Below are 20879 nucleotides of genomic sequence, written 5' to 3' on the forward strand. Positions count from 1 at the left end.
GCAAGAGATATTGTGTTTAGTGCATATGGACTAAAGAAGAGCTGCACCTCTCACGACAAATTGAAAAACGGATTTATAATTACTACTGTTGTCTGATTCTGATGTACAGAGAGAAATAATGGGGCCAAATGTTAAGTGGATGAAGAATTAAAGACAGAGCAGCTGAGTGATGGAGAAACAATCAGAGGTGTGAAGATCAATTGAGAAAGGTACTATTATTCTGACAAATTAATTTGAAACAATTTTGAGAAAGGAAAGGTGCTTCCCAGCCATCTAGAGTCTCTGCTTTCTGTTGCAGTACCTGCTTTGAGGAAACCACTAACCTTATTTGAATCCCACTCAATGGAGAGGAATAGCACCTACCATAATGGCCTGGTGGTTGGCTCTCTGCTAGAGAACACCAAAGAAGGAGATCCCAACCAGACTGTCCTCCACACCCGGGATGAAGAGCTTGCAAAGGCTGAGATTGGGGTCTTGGCTGCTATCTTGGTAGTGACCATGGTGGGAAACCTGGGGGTGCTGCTAGCCATGTACCGGCTGAGGAAGAAGATGACCCGCATGCATCTTTTCATCCTGCACCTCGGCCTGACCGACCTTGGGGTAGCACTCTTCCAGGTACTTCCCCAAATTATTTGGGAGGTGACTTACCGTTTCCAGGGGCCTGATCCTCTTTGCAGGGCTGTCAAATACCTGCAGGTGCTGAGCATGTTTGCCTCCACCTATATGCTCATTGCCATGACCCTAGATCGATACATGGCTGTGTGTCACCCGCTGCGCACCCTACAGCAGTCCAGCTACCAGGCTTACCTGATGATTGGGATGACTTGGTTGCTCAGTTGCTTGCTCAGCTTGCCACAGATCTTCATCTTTTCAATGCAGGAGGTAAGCCAAGGCTCTGGTGTGCTGGATTGTTGGGCAGATTTCAAATACTCTTGGGGAGCCAAGGCCTACATCACATGGATCACCTTATGTGTCTTTGTGCTGCCTGTGGCTATTCTGACCGTTTGCTACAGCCTCATCTGCCACAAGATCTGCAAGAATCTTCGAGGAAAGACTCAAAGTTGCCATTCCTGTGCTGCTGCTATTTCCCACACCACCACAGCTCAGAAGGTAGCAGGGTGCCATTCTGGTTCCCGGGTAAGCAGCGTGCACACCATCTCACGTGCAAAGATCCGCACCGTGAAGATGACCTTTGTCATAGTCCTGGCTTACGTTGCCTGCTGGGCACCCTTCTTCAGTGTGCAGATGTGGTCAGTGTGGGACAAGAATGCACCAAATGATGGTGAGTGACTGAGTATGAAGGGCATCATGCTTCTGATGTAACTGTTTGTGACCAGGGCAGTTCCAAATGGACTAGTATAGCTTTTTCTCTCACATCCACCCTGGCAAAGAGAACAAACTCCTACATTCACACAATCAAGAAGACATTTTGTAGAGAACAGACATGCATCGACACACGTTTCAGAGATCTTCTGTCTCTCACATACAATCACAAATCAGTTCCTCCCTTGCACACAATCTAGCAGAAAGAAGTCATACACTAATTCACATCGGCCAAGAAAAAAAGTTACTTCAATACATATCTGCATCTCTCATACCATCCTAGCATAAAGCAATGCCTAGGCTGATCTTTCTCCCAAACACACATCCACAATATGCATTGTATTCCAGAAGTGATTGCATTGCTCTGGCACTGTATCTCCATCTAGCTTGCATCCAGGCAGAATTGATATGACAAGGGATTCTTGGGGAAGTGGTTTTCAGGCTATAGTTAATTGCTTTAGAAATAACTGCTCATTATTTTAATGTTGTTGCAAGATCCAAATATGCCTGAATTATGGCTTCAAAGTAAAATCATAAATCTCATAACGGCTACAGAAAAATTGTTGCAAAAATAATATCCATTGTGCTAATAGTAATACTATGAAGAAATATGATACCACTATAGGACAAGATGTTTTCATATTATTAATTGCCCCCTTTTAAATTTTTAACAGCACCTTGAATCAAGTTATTCTTAGATCTGTTATCTAGATTTTATATAGATTTGTGACCTGAAAATAGCAACTGATTTTAAGAGCATTTAAAAGAGGTTTCAGTACACCGAAAAGGTCATCATCCTTAACCAGAAGGAATAATAATAAAAAATTGTTATATGGTATTGGGGATAGAATAGCCAGGAGATTCGAAGATTGTCTGGCAGTCACAGGTTTTAACACTTTAGTGTTATGCACCACTAAGTGGTGAGCTAGTCTTGTTTTTAGGGGCTGAGAGAGCTCTGAAAGAACTGTGACTGAACCAAGGTTATGCAGCTGGCTTCCTGTGGAAGTGGGTAATTGAACCTGGTTCTCCAGATTAGAGTCTGCTGCTCTTAAACACAACACCAAACTGGCTCTCAACCAGAAGGATTCAAGTTGTAACCCAATTGGAGTGACTAGCCAATATCAGAAGTGTGATAGGCAGTGGGCTAGACCACTGGATTGGACCTTGAAAACTCAAGTTCTAGTTGCGCTTCAGGTAGAAATATATTGAAGGCCATTTTTGCACATCACATGCTGAAAAATGTGTGTATCTAGCAAGATGCAAAACCAATCCCAGCTACCTGCAATATGATACATGTACATGGATACATAGAGAGCCAGTTTGGTGGAGTGGTTAGGAGCACAGACTCTAATCTGGGAGAACAGTTTTTAATTCCCTACTTTTCCACATGCAGCCAGCTGGGTGACCTTGGGTCAGTTATAGGTTCTTTTAGAGCTGTTCTCTCAGAATCAGTTCTCAAAAGAGCTCTCTCAGCCCCACCTACCTCACAGGGTGTCTGTTGTGGGGAAGGGAGAGGAGATTGTAAGCCGCTCTGAGACTCCTTCGGGTAGTGAAGGGTGGGGTACAAAGCCAGCCTCTCCTCCTCCTCTGTGTGACTGCAGCACTTAGAGTGTTTACCAGAGCCCTTTCCCCCTACCCCGCCTACTGTTTGCACAGGCAGTACATTTCCCATTAGGCCTATGGGCAGTTTTTATGACCTCCTCTTTTATGAGCCACTATAACCTGCTTTGACCTCCTCTTATGTTTGGTCAGATTTAATGAGCTCCTGCCCTCACTTAACTTGACTGAGTATAGGAGGAAGGCAGAATGGGAATTCAGGAGGCACATACAACCTTCCCATTCCCTGGACTGCCCCATGCGCTGTCTGCACATGTACATGGAAGAAAGGGGAAGTGTGCATGCTTCTGCTGCCCCCTCATAGGGAATGATCATATCCATTATATTTTTAGGTGTACGCATAAAGTGTTTTATAGTTATAACTTATAAGCTTTATGGAAGAAGCTGCCCTGGGAGGCCTTAGGTGATTCACTTTCTTTGGTCCCCTACATGTACAAAGACTTTGTGATGCACCTGTGGGCTGCTGCTGAGACATAAGACAAATTAACATTTTAAAGTATTCCTCAAATGAAATGCACCATAGGAATTATTACTAACGAAGCCTGGTCACTCATCCAGGAATGCAGTGCTGCTGTACTTCAGATGTCCTGTCCTAATGGATTACTGTCCATTTTGGTTTTTCTGATGGGGAACTTCTGAGCATATGCCATGGAACCTTTAAGTGTGGTAAAGAATTCTGGAGCATGAACTAGGATGCACACAATTCATGCACAGCAGGGGATGACTGGAAGTCAAAAAACAGCCTTGCTGGGGATAAGAGGTCTCCCAACCCCAGTTTCCTGCAGGTGGCAGGAAAAAATAAATTAAAGATCGCCATTGGTGCAATGGAGTTACTTCAATTCTGGGGGAAACCCAGAAGTGACATCACACAGCTCAATGAATTGCCAGAAACTCTTTGGTAAAACCATAGAGTTTCTGCTGATTGCTAGAGTGATATGACATTTATGGGTTTCCCCTGGAAGTGACATAATGCTGTCATGCCAACAGCCCTCCTATGTCTCCACACCGTCATGTTCACTGGTTGCCAGCTGCTGGCTGATAACTCCAGTCCTATCCCCACAAAGGAGGGAGGGAAGAAGGGAAGGAGAAAGAACCAGCCAGCCAGCCAGCCTTGCACCTCTTGTGATTCAGCTGGGCATCACCCATAGCTCTGCTTGGCCCAGGAATAGCTATCTGCATGCTACACCCAGCTGGCTCAGGCCAGGAGCTGCTTTCCCCAGGCCAGGTGTGACTCACCGGGGCTGGGAGCTGCCTTCCCTGCACTGGGCACAGGTTGCTCAGGCTGGGAGCTGCCTTTCCCATTCCACACATAGCTCTTCTACCCTGGGCTGGAAAGATCCAGGGGGTGGGGAGGGCTAGGGTTGCCTGCCCCCAGTGGGTGTTTTCTGCCACTGCTGAACTGGCCAGTGGGGGGGGGAATGGTGCCAAAATGGGGGGATATTACTTCTGGAGCACAAAGGAAGTGATGTCAGCACATCATTGTGAGGGCCACCTCCACCTGGTAAGTGCCCCCTGCTGTCAGGGGAGACCTGGCAACCCTAGAGGGGGCAGGACATTGGCCCACTAGGAAATTCCCCTGTGGCTATAATGTCCAATCCACTACTGATGCAAAGCTCTAACCAAGCCTGTGGGGACTCATGGTCAATGCATGCAAACTGAGAGCATCGCCTAGCCCTATAATATAGCCAACACCTGCCCACATTTGTGCATTGCAGGCAGTGAGCAGACAAGCTGTTTTACAGGGAACCTTGTCCAATGGGATTGCCAACTTTTTCTTGGGAAATTCCTGGAGATTTATTTTGGGGGGAATAGCTGGGTAGGACGCAATTTAAGTAGGGGAGGGAATATGTGATGCCATAGTGTCCACTCTGTAAAGCTGCCATTTCCTGCTGTGGAACTGGGCTCTGTAGTCTGGAAATCAGTTGTAATTCCATGAGAACTGTAAACCCCATCTGAAGGCCAGTGAACCTGATTGTTCACCTGTAGTGATCTTTTCATTGAGAAACTCTTGCTAAATTTCCAAAAGCAAGTCAAGGTGCTCTGAACTGCAGTTTGAAAAACCAGAGTCTTAATGAAAGCTTGATGGGTGGGTTTGGGTAAGTCGCTGTCTCTCAGCCTAACCTACCTCACAGGACTGATGTGAGGATAAAATGGAGAAGAGAATAACATAAGCCACTTTGGGTCCCCATTAGGAAGAAAGGTGAGGTATAAATGAAGTAAATAAACAATGCTGAGTTAATATAATACTTGGCAAGTGGCAAACATTAGGGCTGCCTTCTTAGCAGCCAAGTGATGGCAGCTCTAGACAGGAGTGAGGGACCCCATTACAATAATTGGCATCCCCTGCAGATTTCAGCCTTCAGCATGCACACACACACACACACGCCACTCGGGTATCCTTGTCCTCACTTTGGACTGAATTAGCTGAAACGTCATTAATTCCTTTCTGTTTTAATACTGAAGAGCATAACAGATTACTGTTTCCTTGCAAAGTGCCCTCACCCAGGCAAACTCACTTGATGTGCATAAATCAGATAAAGAGAAGTACACTTAAATTCTATTGAAACTAATTCCAGCTAAGTGTAAAATTAAAAATCACTTCTCTAAAATATCATTTGGGACTGAAGCCTGTTTAATCTCCTAGGACAGCACTCCTGGGTATAATTTTGCTCCTGTTGAAGTCAATGGCAAAGCTCAGGCTAATATTTATTTCTGTTTCTCTCACATTTTATTCTACCCTTCATCCAAGGAGGTCAGAGTGGTGTACATGGTTCTTCCCTCCTCATTTTATCCTTACAAGAACCCTGTGAGGCAGATTAGACTGAGAGATGGTGATTGGCCCAAGACACACGAACGCTGCTTCCACACACTGGTGATTTTCCATGCCACCGTCATGCAAAGGTGCTTTGACTTTGACCTTCTGTTATTGCTGCCATGAATGCAAAAGCAGCAGCAGCAGCAGCAGCAATGCAGCCATCTGGCAGTTTCCCCCATTTTTTCCTCAGTCCCCTGGAACAACCATTCCTCACACTACCAGAGGACTTGGAAGGGAGGCTTTAATGAAAACAGAAACTGCTAAATCACCACCAGTACAATGATCTATTCCCATACTCTGCTATCTCCTCTGAATTACTGGTTCTGGTTTTAAGTGAGCCCCTAACACCTTTCACTGCTGAGATATAAAGGGCTCACCTTTCTTTTGATCATTCTAACATTATTGCACTGTAGCAATCCAGCAACTGCTGGTGCAAAGATCTCCAAAAAGTTCTCCAGTGCACAAGGGGAAATGGTGTCAGGTGTGTGTGTGTGTGCTGAGACAGAAGAAATGGTGCCAATGTGGGCTAGACCTTCAAAATGTGCAACTTCCTTTCCATACATCATGCAAAGGTGCTTTGACTTTGACCTTCCCAAAAATAATGTATCAAACAAGATATGGGAAAGATCATAGCAAAGCAGGAGAAAACCTGGAAAGTGGAAGATTAGGAAATGACAGTATGGGGATGCTCCAAAAAATTGTTTCTGCTTTTACTATTATTCCTATTAGTAGAGGACACTGATTCACTGATTGCAATCAAATCCACCAAAGAAATACAATAAAAATGATGTAGGCAGTGTATGAGACTGCTTCTAATTTTGTTTTCCCCTCCCTATAACCTTTCCAGACCTTTAAGACCAACAAAGTTTTATTTAAGATGTAAGCGTTCATGTGCAATTGGACTCAAACTTGGTTCCACTGCTTCAGACCAATACGGCTATCCACCTGAATCTATTTCCCAGATGCTGTGTAACTCCTGAAAGATATCCACATATTGGTAACTTATGGCAACTAACATATGCAGTTCTAGTATGACTAATATGATTAGCGACTACAGTGCTGATTACTATTTTGTCTGTAGTTAGCTGTTCTCTGATTAAATAAATCTTAAGCAGTTCATTGTGTGAGATTTAGTTTATTAATTATGAATTTAAAAACACTGCATACTGAACAAAACAACACTGACAAAAAATGCAATCTATCATTAAAATCTGCCTCTATCCTGAGGACTGAAAGGTAGCTAATGTAAAACCCTAACCCCCATCTTTAAAAAAGATTCCATAGGAGATCTGGGAAATTACAGGCTGATCAGACTAATGTTGATATCAGGTAAGTTGGTGGAATCCATTATTAAAGATAGAACTAGTAGGCACATTGATGAACAAAAACTATTGAGGAAGTATCAGCATGGATTCTGTAAGGGAAGAACTTGTCTCATTAACCTGTTAGAGTTCTTTGAGGGGATGAGTAAGCATGTGGACAAGGGTGACCCAAAAGAAGTTGTTTACCTAGACTTCCAGAAAGCTTTTGATAAAGTTCCTCATCAAAGGCTCATAAGTAAACTCAGTAGTTATGGAATAAGAGGACAAGTCCTCTTGTGGATTAAAAACTGGTTAACAGGAAACAGAGAGTGTGTATAAATGGGCAGTTTTCACAGTAAAGGGTGATAAGCAGTAGGGTACAGTAGGGCCCGGTACTAGAGCTGGTGCTTTTAACTTGTTCATTAATGATTTGGAGCTGGGAGTGAGCAGTGACATGGCTAAGTTTGTGGATGACACTAAGTTGTCCTGGGTGGTAAGAACCAGGGAGGATTCTGAGGTGCTCCAGAGGGATCTGTTGAGGCTGGGTGAGTGGGTGTCAACATAGCAAATGAGGTTCAACATGGGCAAGTGCAAAGTAATGCACATTGGAGCCAAGAATCCTAACTATAAATACATGTTGATGGGGTCTGAACAGGTGGAGACTGACCAAGAGACAGATCTTGGAGTCATAGTAGATAGTGCAGTGAGAATGTCAACTCAGTGTGCCACAACAATAAAAAAGGCAAATGCTATGCTGGGGATTACTAGGAAGGGAATTGAAAACACATCAGCCAGTATCATAATGCCCCTTTATAAATCAATGGTGTGGCCTCATTTGGAATATTGTGTACAGTTCTGGTCACCGTACCTCAAAAAAGATATAGCATTGGAAAAAGTGCCGAAAAGGGCAAGTAAAATGATTAAGGGGATGGAACACTTTCTCTGTGAAGAAAGTTTAAAGTGCTTGGGGCTCTTTAGCTTGGAGAAATGACAACAGAGGGGTGACATGATAAAGGTTTACAAAATTATGCATGGGACAGAGAAGGTAGAAAAAGAAGTACTTTTCTACCTTTCTCACAATACAAGAACTCATGGGCATCCAATGAAATTAATGAGCAGTAGGCTTAGAACAAATAAAAGGAAGTACTTCTTCACCCAAAGAGTAATTAACGTGTGTAATTCACTGCCATAAGAAGGGGTGGCTACAAGCATAGATTAATACAAGTATAGACTAATCAAGGGGGGATTAGATAAACATATGGAGGCCCATCAGTGGCTATTAGCCACAAGGTATAGATGGAATACCATGTCTAGGGCAGTGATGCTCTGTATTCTTGGTGCTTGAGGGGCAACAGTGGGAGGGCTTCTGAAGTTCTGGCCCTGCTGGTGGACTTCCTGATGGCACCTGGTTTTTGGGCGCTGTATGACATGGAGTGTAAGACTGGATGGGCCATTGGCCTGATCCAGCATGGCTTCTCTTGTGTTCTAATGTACTTCTGGAGAAAAATGTATTTTCAGTGAGTGAGATCCTCCAACTGACTTCCATTCACTGAAGAGCCCTTCCCTGAAGTAGTAAGCATTCCTTCAGAAAAGCAAAGCTCCTTATTCAGTGGGAGTCAGAGTACTGCATGGATACAAAAAGATTAAAATGAACTAGAATAAACTAGATTCAAACAAAACAGACATTGCAAATAAATTAGTTTTATTGGAATACTCCTGGTACCAAATTAGGCATGAGGATGCTAGGTTGCAACATGGAACATCTATATTTCAAACTGCAGCTAAATCCAGACAGAAGGCAGCTGTGGTTTAACCCTGGTCATCTACTCCCTCTCCTACCTGAAGTATTCAGGAGTGTTGCACAGTAAACTGCAGAGGATGGTGGATGAAAGGATGGGAAAGAAATGAGCCAGAAGAACCATGGCCAGACTGAAAGGTAATGACTTCTTGGCTGGCAGTAGAGTTGACATGAAAGGATAAAAAATAAAAATTCCAGTGATAGGCTCCATTAGTATAAGGATTAAGAATGGCTAATATAACTCATAGTTTACAGTGGTCTAAATAGAAAATATTTGTATGCGAGAAAAGAATGGGAGTTACATATGTGATCATCACCACAAGCGTACATCCATGTTTCAGGAAGCCACAACAGGTCAGGCTCACCAGTGCATATATATCCAGCTACAGTACATGTAGGGTATGTGACCCCTCCAAAAAAAAACCCCCCCCCACTTACCTGAGGGACCGCCTTTCCCCATACATACCCCAGAGAGCACTACAGTCGGGGTCACAACACCGTCTAACTACCCCAGGCCATAGAGATGCCAGGTTCTCTGCTTCCAGGGCCAGGGCATTTTCGGTGGTGGCTCCTACCTGGTCGAATGAGCTCCTGGAGGAGATCAGGGCCCTGCGGTACTTAGTACAGTTCCGCAGGGCCTGCAAGATGGAGCTCTTCCACCAGGCTTTCAATTAGGAGCCGCCCGCTACCACTACCACTACCATTACCATCTACCACTACTGTCACCAACTGCATGGTGGTGGGTTGGCCCTTTAGGAGATCGAGTCACAGCATCATGGGAGGTCGACGTATCACTAAAGCAGGGCCCTAGTATTGCATCTGTTTACACACCACCTCAAACTGAATGAAGAATGGCTATCACTACGAGCACTTTATAGTATTAACTGCATTTAAGTGTATGTAATGTAGGACTGTTTTATCTTGTTTTAATTGTTTTATCATGGCACATGGTGCCATTAACTGTGATCCACCCTGAGCCCGTCCGCGGGGAGGGTGGGATACAAATTTAATAAAAATAAATAAATAAATATTGATATGCACCTGAAAAAAAATTAACTGCCTCTCTTTGCCTCTGGTTTTCAGAGTCCAGCAATGTGAGTTTTACCATCACCATGTTGTTGGGCAGCCTCAGCAGCTGCTGCAACCCTTGGATTTACATGTTCTTCAGTGGACATTTCCTTCATGACATCCTACGCTATTTTTCCTGCTGTGGGAGCCTCCAGTCCAATCTCAAGAGGCAATTCTCCAACGGGAGCCTCTGCAGCCGGAAAACCACTATCTTGATACACACTCCCCAGAGCACCCTAGCTACTGCTGCTGGCATTGGGATCCAGATGCAGCTGGGAAGCCTGAAAGATATCTGCCAGCCTTATGACAATACAATGACTGAATCAGGAGTACTCTAGAAGTGATGGCTAACGGGTGGTGGCCACTGGCTGATGATTGTTGCATGCTTGTAATCTGAACCTCTGAATAGTTATGGTGGGCAAAAGAAAATGGAAGCCTTATCACATATAGGACTGAAGTAAGTCTCTCCACAAATAGTCCATTATTCAGAAGGTTTAGCTTTGAAAAACTGTCCACATGCAATTTCAACTGACAAGCTCTGCTGCCCAAATCAGGCCTATTCCATTTGCCTTTCAAAGCCCTGCTAGAAATGAGTTGATTAGAGTATAATGATGATTTTGTACAGGATAGCACTGCTGAATCCTGCCTCTTGACTTGTATCAGCCTCTAACTGCTATTGTATTACAAGGTCAGCATTAGGGATCTACCTTCGGTTCTCCTGTGGCAACCCCCCCCCCATTGTCTTTCATTAGGGCTTCCAGAATCAGATGGTTCCTGGGGCTTCAAACACTGGATAAAAAGTGACATTTTGCCAGCTACAGCTTCTCCTGTCACGGCAGCACTGTGATGAGAAAAATCTGCCTATGATGAAACTGTCCTTTTGGGGCAACATTTTAATGTATAAGAGCCATTAGATCTCACCCACCATTTCATTTGGAAATCACTACTAGCTTAGGGTATGATGACCCAGTCAAATATAAATATTTGGGAGCCTCACTGATTAAGGGCATGATTGTAAGCATGGGCTTAAAAGGAACACAGAAGCCACTCAGTTGTATCTCCTGGAATGCAGGAGATCTCTAACCCCACTGGTAAAATGCTAAATTATCTCTGTGTGCCAAAATCATAGGCAGCATCTCCCATTCACTTTACATTGCTAAAGCAAACATCCCTGGTATTTTGGCTGCTCAGATGCTTGCCTAGTCTGTCTTTCTCATTGGACCAGCCCTGGCTCTAAATTGATCTCTAGTCTAGAAGGAACAATTGTTTCACCACATTGAGAGAGCCCACTGAAGCTGTACAGTTGAGACATGTGTGATGGATCTTTTGAGGACGATGTGCTGAAACTGCAAGCATTGGAAAAAGAAATAACAAAGCCAAATAAACATAATTTGGAGTTCATTTAGCTCCAGTCAACACTGCTTGGAAGGAGAATTTTATGTGTCCTCTACAACTCATGAGCTTTGTGAATCAGAGATAGTTCAACAGCAGTTAAATCTGAGTAGAAAGGAGATAGCTGTAAACTCTTATTTGAAGAAGACTGGTCTTAGATACATTGTCTTATTCTCATATTGCTTATGTTCTGATACCTGTGAACTCAGGCTGAAAATACAAATTGATGAATTGGTGTCATTAATAATAACTTAACTCATTTTTCACACTTCAAGAATACAGACTGGCTTGGAGCCACCAGAGTGTTCCCATGAACAAAAGGATCTCCGCCCACAGAGGTTTTTATTGGTAATATAAAACTGTTCAGCCGTAATAGTATTGTAAATCTATGTCACATGATTCAAGCCATGCTTTTTCACACCATTGCCTAAGGAATATTTCTATGCTACCTACTTAAAGAAAATGATTTCTTCAGTTAATATCTGTAATACATTACCTGCACTGAGATACTATAAACAGTATGTTAATTTAGTAACTAATTGTTTGGCTAAAAGCAAAATGCATTATATATTTAAAAACAAAATCTCTAGTTTGGTTACAAGTGTAACATTGTCTGGTTTTGAAGTAAATAACTTGAAAATGCTACCTTAATTGATTCCAAGAGCTATTTCTAGAATGATAAAAATAATTCTCAATAATCTATTAATGTACATTTAGGCTTATTTTCTAGATGTCTACTACTTAGCATTTATTCAACTCGATTTTATGTTTATAGCATAGATATATCATTAGTAGTCTGCTCACTTAGTTTATTCATTTATTCAACTTACTTTTATGTTTATAGCCTAGATATATCATTAGTAGTCTGCTCATTTGGTGTTAAAAGACTGTCTTGTGACATCTTATGACCTGTGTAAGAATAAACTTTTTTGTGATTAAACTATTGGATAGTATTGCTTCATTTGGAAACTTGCCCAAGACTTTTTCAGAATCCAAAGACTGCTTTTTAGCAACTGGTAACTTCCAGTCTATACTATTTTATTTTTTGTTATTTATTTATGTTATTTATAGTCCACCTTTCTCACTGAGACTCAAGGTGGATTACACAGTGCAAGCAAATACGTGACATCCAATAAACAATGCAATAGGAGTTAGATTGCAGAAATCTGGAACCAAGCAGAAATCTGAACAGAGCTGAAATAAAGCATAAGCAATTAACATGATGTATTAAATTATGCAAAAATTACAAAGTAGGATCCTAGACAGCAACAGATAGTACACTCTATACACAGTGGTATAGTCCACAGTCCTTAACCCTTTACCCAAGCACCTTTCTGAACCCTTTTGTTACAGTGTAGCTAAATTGCCTATTAAAAATGCCTTTGAATAATTCAGCTTTGCATAGTTTGCAGAAAGCCAGGAGAGTGGGAACCTTCCTGACTTCCTCAGGCGGGCCATTCGATAAGGTAGGAGCCACAACAAGGAATGTAGGTGTTTGGGCAGTTGCTGATTTTGCCCATTTGCAGAAGGCCATGCTCAGATGAGTGAAGCTGTCATGGCAGACCACAGGGGGTGATGTAGTCCTGCAGCTATGAAAGACCAAGGCATTGAGGTCAGGGACTGATGGGTAGCCAACGGGATAGGTGCAGAATGGGTGTGATATCCATACTGTGGCTAGCTAACTGAGCTGTCACATTCTGCACCAACGAGAGTGTTCAAGCTGACTTCAAGGGGAAACCATGATAGCTGTTAGAACCAAGGTAAAGGTAAAGGTTCCCTTGCTTGAAAGCCAGTCGAATCCGACTCTAGGGTTGTGGTGCTCATCTCCGTTTCAAAGCCAAAGAGCCAGCGCTGTCCGAAGACGTTTCCGTGGCCATGTGGCCGACATGACTAAACACCAAGGTGCATGGAACGCTGTTACCTTTCCACTGAAGTGGTACCTATTTATCTACTTGCAATTTCTTGCTTTCGAACTGCTAGGTTGGCAGGAACTGGAACTAGAGATGGGAGCTCACTCCGTCATGCAGCACACTTGGGCCTAGAACTGCTGAACTACCGACCTTCCACAGCCTGCAGTTCAGTGTCTTAACCACTTGAGCCACCGCAGCTCCTAAGTCTATCCTACTAAGCATTATTTCAGATTTTTAATTTAACTGAAACCTGAATATATTTTAAAGCAATGTAATATTATCATAAATTCCATCAATGCTTCCAGGGGATTTTCTAACATTAATAATGCATAATCTGCAAAAAAGTTTAGTTTAATATCCCCCTTCCTTATAATATATCCATGTATCCAAAGACCCTAACCCTAAACCTAACTCCTAACCCAAACCCTAATATCCCTAACTCTAAAACTAATAAACCTAACCCTAACCTTAATAACCCTAACTGTAACCCTAATAAACCTAACCCTAACCATAACAACCCTAACTATAACCCTAATAATCCTAGTAATAATAATTTTTTTTATAAATTAATTTTTATTTGTTTTATCCAATGCTTTTACATTCCAAGTTTTTTAGCGTCTTACAATTTTTTCTCCCCTTCCAAATTTCTGCGGATTTCCCTTCCCAGGATGCCTCCTTGCGTAGGACTGCCGCGATGACTGACTGTATGAAATCAAACAGATAGCTGTGCCAGATTTCCACTGTCCACTTACTTTTATCCTTCCAGCCCCAAGCTATAGCTGCTTTCCCTGCCAATATCATAGCCTTAACTAGGGCTTGGTCTTCCTTATCCACACTTGAGTTTCCCATTGTGCTTGTCAGCATTAAATTGAAATCTATATTTAAATTTATTTTAGCTACCTTCCTTATAGCTTTAGTAATTTCCAACCAAAATATCCTTACTTCACTACACTCCCACCACATGTGTGCATACCAGCCTTTAGATTGCCTACAGTGCCAGCAAAGTGAACTTGATCCTGGGAACATGTTAGCCAGTTGAGCCGGTGTCTTATACAATTTCGTGAGAAATTTATATTCCAATTCTTTGAATCTAAATACCTTAATTTTGTCTATTCCTCTCATAATTTTACCTGCCATCCTCTCTGTTATCCTTCCTTCTCTACTCCAAACTTTTTGTAAAAATTCTATCATTTTATCTTTATCCTAGTAATAATAATAAACCAAAACCTAGTAACCCTAACCCTAACTGTAATAACTTTAACCCTAACCCTAATAATCCTAACCCTAACAATCCTAACCCTAACGCTAACAACCCTAACCCTAACAATCCTAACCTTAACCCTAATACCCCTAACCCATATAATCTTAACCCTATCCCTAAAAATCCTAACCCTAATAACCGTAAACCTAACAATCACAACCCTAACCCTAATAACCCTAACACTAACCCAAATAAATCTAACCCTAACCCTTGTAACCCTAACCCTGACTGTAATAACCCAAACCATAATAATCCTAAACCTCACCAGAGTAACGATAACCCTAAACCTAATAACCCTAACCGTAATAACCCTAACCCTAATAACACTAACCCTAAACATTATAACCCTAAGCCTAACCCTAACCATAATAACCCTAAACCAAACAATCCTAACCCTAACACTAATAACCCTAATCCTAGCCCTAATAATCCTAACCCTGGTAACCCTAATCCTAACAACCCTAATCTTAACCCTAATAATCCTAACCCTAACCATAACAACCCTAACCATAACCCTAATAACCCTAGCCCTAACCCTAATAACACTAACCCTAGTAACACTCTACCTAACCCAAATAACCCTAATCCTAAAAAACCCTAACCATATTAATCCTAACCCTAGTAACCCTAACCTTAATAACCCTAACCATAACAACCCTAACCCTAAAAATCCTAACCCAAACCATAATACCCCAAACCCTAATAACCTGAACCCTAATAACCCTACTCCTAACCCTAATAACCCTAACCCTAAAAATCCTAACACTAACCCTAAACCTCATAACCCAAACCCTAATAACCCTAACCCTAATAACCATAACCTTAATCCTAATAAACCTAACTCTAACCCTAGTAACACTAACCCTAACTTTAATAACCCTAATAAACCTAAACCTAACCCTAACAACCCTAAAACTAACCTTAGTAACCATAACGCTAATAACCCTAACCCTAGTAACCCTAACCCTAATAACCCTAACTCTAACAACCCTAATCCTAAAACTAACCCAAACCCTAATAACACTAACTGTAATAACCCTAAACCAAAACCTAATAACCCTAACCCTAATAAAACTAACACTAACAATCCTATCCCTAACCCTAATAATCCTAACCCTAATAACTCGAATGCTAATAACCCTAACTCTAACACTCCTAACCCTAAACCTAATAATCTTAACTCTAACCCTAATAATCTAACCCTAATAATCCTAACCCTAACCCTAGTAACCCAGAGGCATCCGCTTGAGTGTGGGTTGCCTCAGGGGGCTGTGCTTTCCCCGATGCTGTTTAACATATATATGCGCCCCCTCGCCCAGATTGTCCGGAGGTATGGGCTGGGATGTCATCAATACGCAGATGACACCCAGCTCTATTTGATGTTGGGCGGCCGGTCAGATTCCAACCCGGAAGATCTGCACTGGGCTTTACAAGCTGTGGCTGGGTGGCTCAGGCTGAGCAGGCTGAAGTTAAACCCAGTGAAGACAGAGGTCCTGTGCTTGAGTCGGACTGGATTGGGGTTAGGGCTCCCACTCCCGACCTTCAACGGGGCACCCCTGGTGCCAGCTTTGGAGGTTAGGAGCTTGGGAGTGCTCCTGGACCCTACCTTAACGATGGAGGCCCAGGTGGCGGCCACTGCCAGATCAGCCTTTTATCATCTTCGGCTGATACGGCAGTTGGTTCCTTTCCTTGACCGCAATGACCTAGCTACAGTGATCCATGTGATGGTCACCTCGAAGCTAGACTACTGCAACACTCTCTACATGGGGCTGCCTTTGTCGCAGATCCGGAAGCTACAGCTGGTGCAGAATGCTGCGGCCAGGTTGTTGGTGGGCGTCTCGGGCTGGGAGCACACCCAACCTGTGCTGAAAGCGCTGCACTGGCTGCCTATAGCATACTGGATTCACTTCAAAGTGCAGGTGCTTACATTTAAAGCCCTACATGGCCAGGGTCTGACTTACCTGAGGGACCGCATTTCCCCATATATTCCCCAAAGAGCACTTCAGTCGAGGTCACAACACCGGCTGGTGACCCGGGCCCTAAGGAGGCCAAGCTTGTGGCAACAAGGGCCAGGTCTTTCTCAGTGGTGGCTCCTACCTGGTGGAATGAGCTCCCGGAGGAGATCAGGGCCCTGCGGGACCTTGTGCAGTTCCACAGGGCCTGCAAGATGGAGCTCTTCCACCAGGCTTATGAGTAGGAGCCGCCATGGCCACTTACATGACTGCTCCTTTATAGAGAGAGACCGCTGGGGGGGTTGGGCAACATCTTTCCATTACCCCAGCCTTCTCCCCCTGCTACGCAAGATGTTAGGAGTCTATATGTGCATCAGTAGAATTGATTTTAATCTGTTTTGATTTTGTATTATGTAATTTTGTATACTGTATGCACTTAGTGCCCTATGTGAGCCGCCCGGAACCCGTTCGCAGGCTTGTAACCCCAACCCGAATAATCCTAACCCTACCCCCAATAATCCTAAATTTAACCCTAACAACCCTACCACTAACCCTAGTAAACCTAACCCTAACAGCCCTAAAAACCCTAACCCTAATAAACATAACTCTAACCCTAATAACACTAACCCTATTAACGCTAACAACCCTAATCCTAACCCTAAAAACCCTAACCCTAACAATCCTAACCATAACCCTAATAATCCTATCTCTAATAACCCTAACCATGAGTGTAATAACCCTAACCCTAATAACCCTGAAACTAACCTTAATAACTATAACTCTAACACTCCTAACCCTAACCCAAACACTCCTAACCCAAAACCCTAAAAATCCTAACCCTAACCCTACTAATGCTAACCCAAATCGTAACAACTATAATCTAATCCTAAACCAAACCCTAGTAACCCTAACCCGAACAGTAATAACCCTAACCCTAATAACCCTAACCCTAACAATCCTAACCCTAACCCTAATAACCCCAACCCTAACAAACCTAATCCTACTGCTAATAACCCTAACCCTAATAACCCTTACTCTAACCCTAATAACCCTAACCCAAAAACTAAAAAACCTAACCCTAATAACCCTAAAAATTAACCCTAACGCTAATAGCCCTAACGATAACAAACTTAATTCTAATTCTAATTACCCTAACCCAAATAAACCTAACCCTAACCCTAATAACCCTAACAATCCTAACCCAACCCTAATAACCCTAATTCTAATGCTAATAACCCTAACCCTAATAATCCTAACCCTAACAAACCTAACCCTAACCCTAATAACCCTAACCCTAATATCCCTAACACTAAATATCCTAACCCTAAAACTGATAACCCTAACCCTTACCATAATAATCCTAAACCTAACTGTAATAACCCTAACCCTAATAACCCTAAACCTAACCCTAGTAACCCTAACGCTAACTGAAATAACCCTGACCCTAATAATCCTAACTCTAACCCTAGTAACCCTAACCCTAACTGTAGTAACCCTAACCCTAATAATCCTAACCCTAACAACACTAACCCTAACCCTGGCAATCCTAACCCTAACCCTAACCCTTATAACCCTAACCCTACAACCCTAACCATAACTGTAATAACCCTAACCCTAACAATCTTAAACCTAACCGTAATAACTCTAACCCTAATAATCCAAACCCTAAACCTAATAACCCTAACTTTAACCCTAATAACCCTAACCCCAATAACCCTAACCCTACTAACCCTAATCCTAATTCTAACAATCCTAACCCTAACCCTAATAACCCTAATTCTAATAATCCTAACCCTAACCCTAGTATCCCTAACCCTAAAAACCCTAAACCTAACCCTAATAACCCGAATCCTAATAATCCTAAAACTAACCCTAACCCTAATAACCTTAACCCTAACAACCCTAACCCTAACAACTCTAATCCTAACCATAATAACCCTAACCCTTACCCTAGAAATCCTAACCCTAACAAGCCTAACCCTAACCCTAATAACCCGAATCCTAATAATCCTAAAACTAACCCTAACCCCCCTAACCCTAACTGTAATAACCCTAACCCTATCAAATCTGATCCTAACCATAATAACCCTAACCCTAACAGTCCTAACCCTAATAATCCTAATCCCAACCCTAATAACCCTAATCATAACAACCCTAACCCTAATAACCCTAACCCTAATAATCCTAAACCTATCCCTAACCACCCTAACCCTAATAACCCTAACCCTAATAACCCTAACCCTAACCCTAATAGCCCTAATCCTAACAGCCTTCCCCTAATCCAAATAACCCTTACCCTAATAATCCTAAACGTAACCCTAACAGCCCTAACCCTAGTAACACTATCCCTAACCCCAATAACCTTAACCCTAGTTACCCTAACCCTAATAACCCTAATACTAACAGTCCTAACCCTAACTCATAACCCTAACCCATACCCTAATAATCCTAACCCTAACACTAATAACCCTAACCCTAACTGTAATAACCCTGATACCCCTGATAACCCTAATAACCCTAACCCTAATAACCCTATGCCTAACCCTAATAACCACAACTATAGTAACCCTAACCCTAATAACCTTCACTTTAACCCTAACCCTAACAATCCTAACCCTAACCCTAATAACCCGAATCCTAATAATCCTAATCCTTAACCTTGTAACCCGAATCCTAATAATCCTAACCCTTAACCTTGTAACCCTATGCCTAAAAACCCTAACCCTTGTAACCCTAACCATAATAAACCTAACCCTAATAACCTTAACTTTAACCCTAATAACCATAACCCTAATAACCCTAACCCTAACAATCCTAACTCTAATAACCAGAATCCTAATAATCCTAACCCTTAACCCTGTAAGCCTAAACCTAAAAACCCTAACCCTAACCCTAAACCTAACAATCCTAACCCTATCCCTAATAGCACTAACCCTAACCCAAATAACCCTAACTGTAATAACCCTAACTCTAACAATCGTAGCCATAACTGTAATAACCCTACGCCTAATAATCCTAATCCTAACCCTAACCATAATAACCGTAACCCTAATGCTAATAATCCTAACCCTAACCCTAGTAACCCTAACCCTAATCCTAGTAACCCTAACCCTAACTCTAATAACCCTAACAGCCCTAATAACCCTAACCCTAACAACCCTAACTCTAATAACCCTAACCCTAACAACCCTAACTCTAATAACCCTAACCCTAATAACCCTAGCCCTAGTAATCCTAACCCTAATAATCCTAACTCTAACCCTAATAACCCTATTGTGCTTTGGACCAGGAAACAGTATATGTCCACTCAAAAGGGAGAGTCCACTGAACTTGGGGGTGTATATAGTGTGGCGGTCCAGACCTCATTTTGGGTGCAGAGGGCCCTTTATTCAAATCTTCTTTGAAATACAGGCCTCTGGGAGGCACTCCGAATAGAAGCTCGTGGCATCAGAACCAGTGTTTGGACCAGGCATTACTGTATGTCCTCTTGCAGGGGACAGTCTCCAGAGTGTGGTGATATGTCAGTTGGGGTGGTCCAAAGATTGTTATGGGGTGCAGCCAGGCCCCACTGTTTGCCTGTGTGACTTCCCTGGGGGCACCTCACTTTGGACCAGCTGGCACAAGAACCACCCTTTGGACCAGGACACAGCATATGTCCCCTTAAAGGAGAGAGTTCACTGAACATGGAGGTGTATGACATGTGGCAGTCCAAACCTTATTCCAGGATGCAGTGGGCAAACAGTCAAGGTCTCTTGGGGGCAAGTGAAATAGAAGGCTGTGGCTCCAGAACCAGTATTTGGACCGGGCTCCACTGCATGTCATCTTGCAGGGGACAGTCTCCAGAGCATGGTGATATGTCATTTGGGGTGGTCAAAAGATTGTTTTGGGGGTGCAGCTTGGCCCCAGTGACTGCCTGTGTGATTGTCCTGGGGGCACCACACTTTGGAGCAGCTGGCACCAGAACTGCACTTTGGACCAGGACACAGCATATGTCCCCTCGAAGGGGAGAGTTCACTGAACATGGGGGGGGGTGTTATGTTTGGGTGTCCAAATCTTATTTTGGGGTTCAGAGCTTTCAAACTCTCCTCAGGTTTTTTGGGATGAATTCATTAATAAGACGCGAATAAGGAACGAATAAGGAACTGGGAATAAGGAACCAACTTCAGCCTCGTTAATACTCGTAGGTTTCAGAGATTGATGGCTGTGTGGGAAGATTGCTTTTCAATCCAGTTTTTGCACTTTGCAATACATGTGTGATTTCGGTCAAAGTCTATAGCATAGAAATATTTTGAAGTAGCAGTTAGTAGCAGTTTTTAAGAAGCAATAGCAGTGAATTTAATTGAATGACAATTCTGTGAAAGGAAATTTGGGCCATAGAACCCACTATGATGGGAAGAGGTCATGAATATTACAGGAGATAACTGGTTCTTAAAAGGCTGTAA

The 20879-nt window shown here is 42.7% G+C and overlaps 1 protein-coding gene across 1 annotated transcript; it reads left to right on the forward strand.

Moving 5' to 3' along the window:
- Window positions 1-342: 342 nt before the first annotated feature.
- AVPR1B (arginine vasopressin receptor 1B) lies at window positions 343-10260 on the forward strand. The gene is made up of 2 exons (XM_015417009.1): window positions 343-1282; window positions 9938-10260. The coding sequence occupies exons 1-2, from the start codon at window positions 343-345 to the stop codon at window positions 10258-10260; spliced, it is 1263 nt and encodes a 420-aa protein (XP_015272495.1).
- The last annotated feature ends 10619 nt before the right edge of the window (window positions 10261-20879 follow it).

Source organism: Gekko japonicus, unplaced genomic scaffold, assembly GCF_001447785.1.
Source record: "Gekko japonicus isolate JY-2015 unplaced genomic scaffold, Gekko_japonicus_V1.1 scaffold522, whole genome shotgun sequence".
NCBI lineage: Eukaryota > Metazoa > Chordata > Lepidosauria > Squamata > Gekkonidae > Gekko > Gekko japonicus.